This window comes from Mastomys coucha, unplaced genomic scaffold (genome assembly GCF_008632895.1).
Source record: "Mastomys coucha isolate ucsf_1 unplaced genomic scaffold, UCSF_Mcou_1 pScaffold18, whole genome shotgun sequence".
Classification (NCBI taxonomy): domain Eukaryota; kingdom Metazoa; phylum Chordata; class Mammalia; order Rodentia; family Muridae; genus Mastomys; species Mastomys coucha.
Window position 1 is genome coordinate 79,286,158 of NW_022196900.1, and position 9,882 is coordinate 79,296,039.

At 46.8% G+C, this 9,882-nt stretch overlaps 1 protein-coding gene across 3 annotated transcripts in view; it reads left to right on the plus strand.

Annotated features, from left to right (window-relative positions):
• The window catches only part of Mycl (MYCL proto-oncogene, bHLH transcription factor), a 6,905-nt gene extending 1,986 nt beyond the window's left edge, over window positions 1-4,919 (plus strand). For all 3 annotated transcript variants that reach the window (XM_031378537.1, XM_031378535.1, XM_031378536.1), the window contains one exon: window positions 2,330-4,919. In XM_031378537.1, the coding sequence (XP_031234397.1) occupies window positions 2,330-2,940 (611 nt within the window). In that variant the 3' untranslated portion in view covers window positions 2,941-4,919. The remainder of the gene's footprint in view (window positions 1-2,329) is intronic.
• The last annotated feature ends 4,963 nt before the right edge of the window (window positions 4,920-9,882 follow it).

The following is a 9,882-nucleotide window of genomic DNA, read 5'->3' on the forward strand; positions in this document are numbered from 1 at the left end:
ATAAACGCTCCTCTTAACAGATGGGAAAACTGAGGCTTAGAGACAGGAAAGCAGTAAAGTGAGCCTCAGCCTCCTACTGTCTAGCCGCCTTTTTTTTTTTCTCAACCCTCTTCCACTTCTGGATGTTTAGAGGGTCTTCCTCATAGCTTATTTGATAAGAGCTACAGGATGCCTGTTGCTTTGGCTTTAGGACGGTGTCCAATCTCCCTCCCAAAACATCTGTGGGCTTCGGCTGCTCCTCCACATTCAACATTCCTACTCGGTTCCATCTCTAGAAGAAGACCTGGTATTGAGGCAATGGTCATAGTGCCCCAGGCCTCCCTCCATCCTGATGGAGAGCAGAATTCACTGAGAGCAGACCACCTTGCTCTTCCCCAGTCTCTGAGCCCCCCACTCATTAGAAGTACAGGAAAGGATGCTATTGCAGGTATCGCAGGTGCAGCAGGGGGCTTTGGCCACAGACAGAGAAAAGTCACTCAGCGATCAAGAATAATGGGCTTTTGAGAGGAAACTGGGGGATTGGATGTGGAAGTTGTTGTACACATATGGAGGGAAATGAGAACAAAATTAAAAGTCTCTTTTTCTTCGATGCATTGTGTTAAGGTCGTTATTAACCTGCAACAGGAACTCATGTCTGTCTAATGGCTCAAACAGGAATCTTGAAATCAAGAAACTAATAAAGATTCGGCTCTTTAAGGGCTGTTAGAGTAGTGAGATCATCATTTTGGAAGTTTGGAGATCTTAATTTGCAATCCAGACCATCATAAAAATAACAGGGGATGGAGCTGATCTGGGCCTCCATTTCTTCTTTTGAAAATGAAGAGGAACGAACTTGGTTGTCCAGATGAGGACATCCCTTATCTTGTAGAATCTGATACTACTTTCTGCGAAGGAGAATGGTGTCTTAAGTGATACCTTCCTTAGATACAGCCTTCTGTGCGGGGAGATTAAACAATGAAAATTAAAGGTTTGGGATGTACAGAAACTTGAATCATTTTCTGACCTGCCCTTTAACCTGAACCTGTTTGTGGGCTCCTGGTTCACTCTCTGGCCACATGGCCTAGAACAAAATGCAACAGATTGCAAACAATGAGGGGGTGGGGTGGGGAGTGTGACTGACGGCACAGCTCAACCAATAGGGATTAGGGGCTGGGGAAAACAGCATTCCAAACACTGCTTAGGCAGCCAATCATAGGCTTTGAGGCCAGGGGGCTGAATGGTCAGGTTTTATTAATGGAGAAATAATGCGATTGTCCACACAATGGAAACCTTCCTGACAAAGGGGCTCAGGCCTCCTGATATGCAAAAGAGGCAGAGAACTGGAGCTCTTCTGTTGCGGGCCAGAATGCTTTAAAGGTGGCCTTCTGTGTTGAGGATTACAAGATGTGGGGAGCGGGAGGGTCTGTCTCTAATTGCCTGATCAGATTGGCTTCATCTCACAGACCTTCCAGCCAGGGAATGGTAGGGACACTTCTTGGTGTATCCGAGTCCCTGGCATGTTGGCCTTTGTATCTGGGTCAGTCTACTGCTCCTTCTCCACCTCTGATGCAGCTCTTTGGGAAATGGTCGCTTGTACATTTGCAAAGTTCCTGAGGCTCTCGTGACCTGTGATTATAAATACGACCCTCTTCTGGTCCAGAGGTGGGGGTGGGGCAGATGACCTATAAATGATGGATGGCTTTAGAAACCCATTGAACCCAGAAACAAAATGCTCCTGAGGGAAACCCTTCCCCTCCCCACGGTGGCTGTAGAGAACCGGTTGTAGCCCTCCCTTCTCTGCCTCTTCAGCTGAAAGGATGGCAGAATAGAGAGGTGGGGGAATAATAGGATTTATAACTTGTGAAAAGTAACAATCCCCTAGCGCAGGCTGTGCTGGGTAGGAACAAAGGGCAACTCTGCCCACAGACCCCTCATTTACAATTCTGATGGGGCATGAAAGAGCCCGAATGGGGAAGATCTCTATAGCTAAACTTTGTCCCAGGCCGGTAGCTCTTTCTCTCCATCCCCCTCAGTGGGGGAGGAGAGAGCCTGTACAGACTGGGGGCTGTTGGCTTGGGTCTACCTTTTGTTCTTATCCAAGCCTTGTTGTGCCATAGGAAACTGGAGACTATTTTCCTTGTTTATTTCCCCCTCACTATGGTATTTCTCTGGTATCAATGGTTTGGCTGTCTCTCCTCATTTCAGTTTGGTGATATCTAAAACATGGATGTGTCATCTGCTCTCACAAGCTGAGACACTGAGAATTAGGACTGTAGGGTGTGTGTGTGTGTGTGTGTGTGTGTGTTCCTCATGGGGTTTATTCCCTCTCTTCATATCTCTTCTTGGACAGAAGGCGAAGAGATTGACGTGGTGACAGTGGAGAAGAGGCGATCTCTGGACATCCGAAAGCCTGTCACCATCACCGTGCGAGCAGACCCCCTGGACCCCTGCATGAAACACTTCCACATCTCTATCCACCAACAGCAGCATAACTATGCTGCCCGTTTTCCTCCAGAAAGTTGCTCTCAAGAGGGGGATCCTGAGCCAGGTCCCCAGGAAGAGACTCCGGAGATAGAAGTTCCCAAGGAGAAAGAGGAGGAAGAGGAAGAGGAGGAGGAGGACGAGATTGTGAGCCCCCCACTTGTAGAAAGTGAGGCTCCCCAGTCCTGCCACCCCAAACCTGTCAGTTCTGATACTGAGGACGTGACCAAGAGAAAGAACCATAACTTCTTGGAACGAAAAAGGAGGAATGACCTCCGCTCCCGGTTCCTAGCCCTGCGGGACCAGGTTCCCACCCTGGCCAGCTGCTCTAAGGCCCCCAAAGTCGTGATCCTAAGCAAGGCGTTAGAATACTTGCAGGCTTTGGTGGGGGCTGAAAAGAAAATGGCTACGGAGAAAAGGCAGCTCCGATGTCGGCAACAGCAACTGCAGAAGAGAATCGCGTACCTCAGTGGCTACTAACCGACCAAAACGCCTGACTTCACACGAGTTTTTAACCTCTCTCTCTTTCTCTCTCTCTCTCCCTCCCCCCCACACCCCACCCCCCGTTTAGTAATTTGCACATTTTGGTTACAGCAGGGCAGTCTGGACAGTAGATCCCAGAATGCATTGCAGCCGGCGCTCACACAATAAGGGCTTGCATTCTTGGTAACCTCGAAACCCAATTCTCCCTCTTCCCTGACTCATGGGAATGCTGTCCTTCTCTGGCGCCTATGGCTTCTCAGCAGGCAGCTACTGAGAGATTTGGGGGTCTGCTTAGCTCACTAGCTCCTGACAGAAAGGCTGACAGATGCTATGCAACAGGTGGTGGACTCCGTCGGGGCTGCAGCCTACGTGAAATCTCACACTGTGCTGGAGCTTTAGGCTAGGAAAGGATGCTGCTCTCACTGCTGTCTCTGGGGATGATCTGAGGAGGACAGCTGGACCTGGATACTGTCCCCAGGGCTCTGTTTTCCAGGAGACAAGCGAGCTGTCCGGGGTGAAGACAAGCTCGCACGGAGCATTACCTCACTGTCAGACACTTTACAGTAGCTGAGGAGTGGAAACCTTTAAACTAGATTAGGATGGTAGGCCACACCCTTCCCTCCACTCTCAATGCTATGACTTTGAGAAAGGGCTTGGCCTGTAGTCTTTGTCTCAGAGCTCTCTGGGCCTTCTCCGAGAGGGACCTTTCTATCCTCACAAGGGACCTTTTTGTTTCTTCCTGCCTTTGTTATGCAATGACCACCACAGCACCCCTTTCACACAGACCAGAAATATTTCCCCGGGACATAGGGAAATGGGTCGCAGCCCAGGGCCTGGAGAAGGCTTGGCATCCTGACTCATGATCAATATCCCAGGTTTTCTGCAGGGCTATTTGAGGCCCAGCTTGGAATCTTTTCTCAAGGCAGATATAAGGTGCCTCTGAAGGATGAACCCTATGGCTTTCTCCTTCCCACCTGTCTCTCTTGTCAGATCATGACTCTTGTCTACATTCTGCTACAACAGTGCAAATCTGTCCTTCTCCAGCAACTTGAGTGAGTTTGCTGGCTCTGCAGCCACCATCCTGGTTCTCTGCTAGCCTGAGTCACATCCTTCCCCCCACACCCCACCACCCCTGAATCTGGGCCTTACAGAGAGATTCAGAGGGGAGCCACTTGGATTCACCTGATGGCCCCAGCAGGTCCACGTACTTCCCGGTGGGTTGTCAGGGTGCCTCTAGCAGCGCTACTCAGCCAACTAGGAGAGTTTGCTCCAGCTGTGTTCTGCAGCTCCCAGTGGAATCTAAGTGCAGCCCTCCATCTAGGAAAGTCACCCGAGCTAGCAGCAGTCATGTGAGCATCTTCAGGAGATCCTAAGCTTTGCCTGAAAGAAGAATCAGTCTTTCCAGAACTCTACCCAGGAAGGTAGATCCCTTCTTGCTGGCCCTGGGCTTGGAAGTAGGGGAACAGTGTGCGGGACAGACAGACAGTAGCAACCTGTGGTTCTCCAAAACCAGCTACCACTTCCAAATTGGCTCCCAACCATGATGGCCTCCAATTGCTTCCTGGCCTCGAGTCCTAGAGGAAGATTTGGAAGTAGCTGTTGTACCTGTTGGGGCAGGACTTCTAGGCACCAAGGGACTCCTGGAACTATCTTGGGAGGACAAGTGGTGAACAGGCTAAAGTCTCATCTGAATGGCTTGTGTTTTATAAGCTGCTGCTGGGTTATATGCTGTAGGCATCTTTTGTTTTTGTTTTTGTTTTTTTAATACTGTATTTTTGTATGCTTTTTTGCAAAGTGGTGTTAACTGTTTTTGTATATGAAAAAAAAAAACAAAAAAAAACCTGTTGCAAGGGTCTGGTTTATTTTGAAAGGCAAGTTTACCTGAGATTTTGTATTTAGTTGTAATCATTAATTGCTTGATTTTAAACTGTTGCCTTCTGGGACATCTTCTAATAAAAGATTTCTCAAAAATATCAGAGTGGGGGTAACATATGCCATCTGAGTCTTCCTGAACCAGAGAAAACTTACTTTGGAGTAAGCACAAGCAAGCTGGGTGGCTGCATTTTTCTACTGTGTTGCTAACCTGGTCATTCCACTCTGGGTCCCTGAATGCCCTTTCAGACATGTCTAAACAATGTCCTGTGGGCTTAGTACTCTGTGAGAACAAAATTCTCTAGTGAATTGCAGAGCGCTGAATTGTAAGTTACAAGGCTTGAAATCCCAGCTCTACCACTTCTGTGACCTTTTATCTTTGCCTTTCTGAGTCCTCGATGCTTTATCTGTGAGATGAGGGTAACTCTTTCACTGGGGGTTTGGGTGGTTTTTTGTTTGTTTGTATGTTTGTTTCAGGTTTCAAGTAAAGTTGTAGACTTTGGATCACTCCCTAAAACATACAGCTCCTTACATGGGGGCTGTTCTTATGAAGTTCTTGTTTTGTTTGGTTTTGGTCTTTTTTTGGGGGGTTGGGGGGTAGGGTATTTGTTTTGAGACAAAGTCTCCTTACATACCCTGTACTGGAACTCATAGACCAAGCTAGCCTAGAACTCACAGAGATCTTGCTTCCCATGTGCTGAGATTATAGGCATGATCCAGCTTGTTTCGGTCTTTTGAGACAAAGTTTTATTAGATAGCCTTGGTTGGCCTGTATAGACCAGGCTGGTCTTGAACTCAGAAAGAGTATGGCTGCTTCTGCCTTTTGAACTAGGACTAAAGGGTGCCACGAGACACCAGCCTCTTAAGACCATGTGTAGGATGATTTTTAAAACAATTCTCGAAGGATTTTCAGTGTAATGATTTTTTGGGCTTTTTTTTTTTCTCCCTCAATTAACGAAAGGAAGAATCAGACTCTCTGCGGTTCTCTGATTAATTTGGTGTAAATGTAAGGTGCGAGGATTTTCAGTGACTCTTTCACATGGAGCATTGCTCATTACCTCACAGTGGATTGAGCCAACCCCACTTTGCCAGGGCTACAAATGAAGCCAGTGAGGTTGTGACCCCTTTAGGGGTGGAAGGAACCTCTCACAGGGGTCACATGTCCGATAATCTTGCATATTGGGCATTTACATTATGATTCATAACAGTAGCAAAGTTACAGTTATGAAGTAGCCTGGCCCTTTCTGGGGAGAAAGTGGAACAAATGTTTCATGATCAGCCCGCCACACTGCAACATCTGTGGACTGGGTTGGCTAGTTTTACTCCAAACATGCCCTCTGGGGAAAGGAAACAGTTGCCGTTCAAAAGGCCATGAGCATCAGGGCTAGAGAAAGCTGTTTGGATCTCCACTAATTCTCCCTTACACGTGGGGTCTTATTGCCTGCCTAATGCCTAGATGCCTGCAGAGCCTGAATAGGGTCAAGAAGCTTCTCTTGGGGCTTTGGGATAGAAGCCCAATAGTGGAGTACTTGCCACGAATGTGCAAATCTCTGAGTTCAATCTCAAGCACCATCAGAAACAAATAAAAAAGCTCTTAACTCTTCAGCTTGCCCTGGTGTTCTTTACCAGAGCATGGTAAGTGAGCAGTAGCTGCCATATTGTACCGGGGCTCAGTCTGCTTTCTTGCCCAAAATCGTTTAGGAAAGTCACGTCTACAAGCCTGATCTTTTATTAAGTAAACTTTCCCTCCAGCTGCCTCTCTCTGGACCAACTGCCTCCATGCCACACACCTAGAACCTAAGAAGATATTTCAGAAAACTTTTCTTTCTTTTTAATTTTTAAGGTTGTACTTATTTTTTTATGTACGGATATTTGCCTGCATGTATGGTCTATACCACATGTGTGTCTGGGCCCACAGTAGCCACAGACAGCTTCAGACACCCAGGAACTGAAGTCACAGACGATTGTGAGCAGCCATGTGGTACTGGGTGGGAACTGATTTCAGGTCCTCTGGAAAAAGAGCAGCCAGTGCTCTTAATCATTGAGCCACCTCTCCAGATCCAAGATGGTTTATGAGACAGACTAGAATTGCTGGAACATTTTCCTTCTTTTTTTTTTCTTTCTTTCCTGGACTTTTGTTGTTGTTGTTGTTGTTTTGAAACAGGATCGCTATAGCCTACTCTGGTCTTGGATTCACTGTGTATGACCTTGAACTCCAGATGCCCAGCCCCTCCACCTCTAGAGTGTTGGGGTTACAGGCATATGCCCTCACACCTAGCAAAGACTGCTTTTCTTAAAACTCTGGGACTGGAGCGATGGCTCAGGTGGTCCTCTTCCAGTGGACCTGGGTTCAGTTCCCAGCACCAATATGGCAACTCACAGCTGTCCAGTTCCGGGGACCTGACATCCTCTCAGATATACATGCAGGAGAAACAACCAATGCACACAAGAAAAGATAAAATTAAAACTCCCAATAACGTCTTTATTTATTTTGGTGTATTTGATAATGCTAGGAATAGAACCCAGGACCTTTGAGTTACTGCTATTCTGAGGCCATTTGTCAAGAGACTGATTTGTAGGATGACACTACCACCACCATCCCTTGACATTCCTAGAATTACAGTAAGGACCCAGGGGAAAGTCCTCAGAAGCTGGCTTCTTTGCATATCTACATCTTTACAGTAACCCAGAGAGCAGAGGGCAGTGGCGGCCCCTTTTTGCAGATAAGTGGCAAGCTCCGAGGCAGCAAAGCCATTGTCTAAACTCACACACAGTACCAGCTGCTAGCTCTGAGTCAAGCTGGCTGAGAAAGGAGTGGGAATAAGCCTCCTTCGTGGGGGAAGGGGAGGGAGTTTCTGGAATGTGAAGTATTTTAAGCTCCTTCCTAGCTCGTTTCTACAAACTCCTACCTCTGTCTTTGTCTGAAAATAACCAAGAATTTATTCCTGGATTTCAGAGAGTGGTTTCTACAGACCAGGTTTGCCTCTGAACGGGATACCTACAGGGCTACACACCCATCTTGGTATGCATGCATCAAGGGACTGTGGAAAAGCTACACTCGACATAGGAAGTGGGTTATTCTCTTTAGACAGCAATACCAGGCGAATGGGGAATGCTTAACTCTTGCTCCAACTGGCAGTGAAGGGGGTTGGGGACTGTCTTATTTGATCTGAATTGGCCAAAGGTGCTCCTGAGATCCCCATGTTCCAGAATGTTCGAGTTAGAAGAGGAAAGGGATCAAGAGTGCTGGAGATGTTTTCTTTCAAGGATAAGATAAACCAGAAACCACTGAGGATTGAGTGGACTAGGTAGGCTAGAGCAAAGTATCTAAATGTGTCAGTTTAAAGTTCCCTTACCACGGACCTTGCTGCTGCAAACCTAGTGGGCGGCCTTTTGTTAATATCTGTTTATTTAGAACTACTCTGGCAAAGGGATCAACTATATTAATGTTACCATTCTCTTGGCAAGGAAATGTAAATATGTTCTTAAAGTCTTTAATCAGGTGTGCTATTAAATGATTAGGCCCAGCGCCAGGGGTCTGGTAGGAGCCTGGCAAACACTGGATTGTCTTCAAACTAGAGGAAAAAAGTATAGTTAAGAGACCACTCAGTCCCTATAGACCTCAGTTCTAAACCTTGGCTCTGCATTTTTCTAGCTGTATGACTTCTGGCGAGTTACTAACATTGCCTGGCTCCAATTTTCCTAACTATTAAAATTTGGAAAAGGTAAAAATAATAGCACATTTCTAATTAGGTTGTAGTGAACAACGGTAACTATTCAGTAAATTGTTCATATTATTGAAGCCATATAAATGAGCTAATTTAGTGGGCTGGAGAGATGGCTCAAGAGGTTAAGAGCACTGGCTGATTCTCCAGAGGACCAGGATTGTATTTCCAGCACCACAGGACAACTCACAACTGTCTGTAACTCCAGCTCCAGGAGACTCTCCTGACCTCCACAGGCATCAGGCACGCATGCACATCCTGCACAGACAGACATACAAGCAAAACATCCATACACATTAAGTTGTTTTTGGTTTGTTTTTTTTTTTTTTAAATCAAGCCAAACTTAGACAACAAATTGGTCTTTTTTTTTCCCTTGTGAGTCAGGGTCTCTCCATGTAGCCCGGCTATTCTGGAACTCACTCTGTACACTAGGCTGGCCTGGAACTCAAGAGATCCACCTGCCGCTGCCTCCTGAGAGCTAGGATGAAAAGCGTCTGCCATCATTGCTAGGCCAGATTAGTCAAAGATGAAAGACGATGGGCAGAGGAACTGATAGAATGAGAAATCTTTCCAGCAAGGGATGGGAAGATGGCTCAGTGAGTAAAGCACATATCACACAAATATGGGGACCTGAGCCTCAATCTTTAGAACCCATTTAAAAGCAAAAAAGCCATGCACGGTGGCATGTGCTTGTAATCCCAGTGCTGGGGGCTGTAGGAGGTGGAGACAGGTGGAAGCCAGACAGCCTGGCCTAATCCTCAAGACCCAGGTCCCAGGCAGAGACCCTGTAGATGGTGTCTGAGGGAAACTGACCCCTGGCCTCTACAGTCTCTAATGTACCTCACACTGCACATGCACACACACGTACACACACACACACACACACACACACACACACACTGCACCCCAACCTCCTCATACCTGAAAATTTCATGAATGAGTTTGTCCACACAAGTGTATTCCCACGGGGGTTAAATCATCACTTAAGGAGCACCAATGTGAATGAGCTAGGCCGAGAAAGGTGAAAGCAAAGGCCTGAGCCTCTGACTGGCCTCCAGCATCCTGGGCCCACGGTAGGCTGAAGCTCTATGTCTATATGCCTGTTTTACACCCTCCATTGTACCTTATAGGGCACTTGGTGCCTTAGACATACATAGCAAACTGACTCCATTCATTTATTCTATCTAGACTCTTAATTCGTTTGAGGCAAGATCTCACTCAGTCACCTGGACTAGCCTGGAATTTACTATTAGATCAAATTGTCTTAGAATTTGCAATGATCCTCCTGTATCAGCCTCCCAAAGTTCTAGGATTATAGGTGGGTGCTCAACCATGTCTAGTG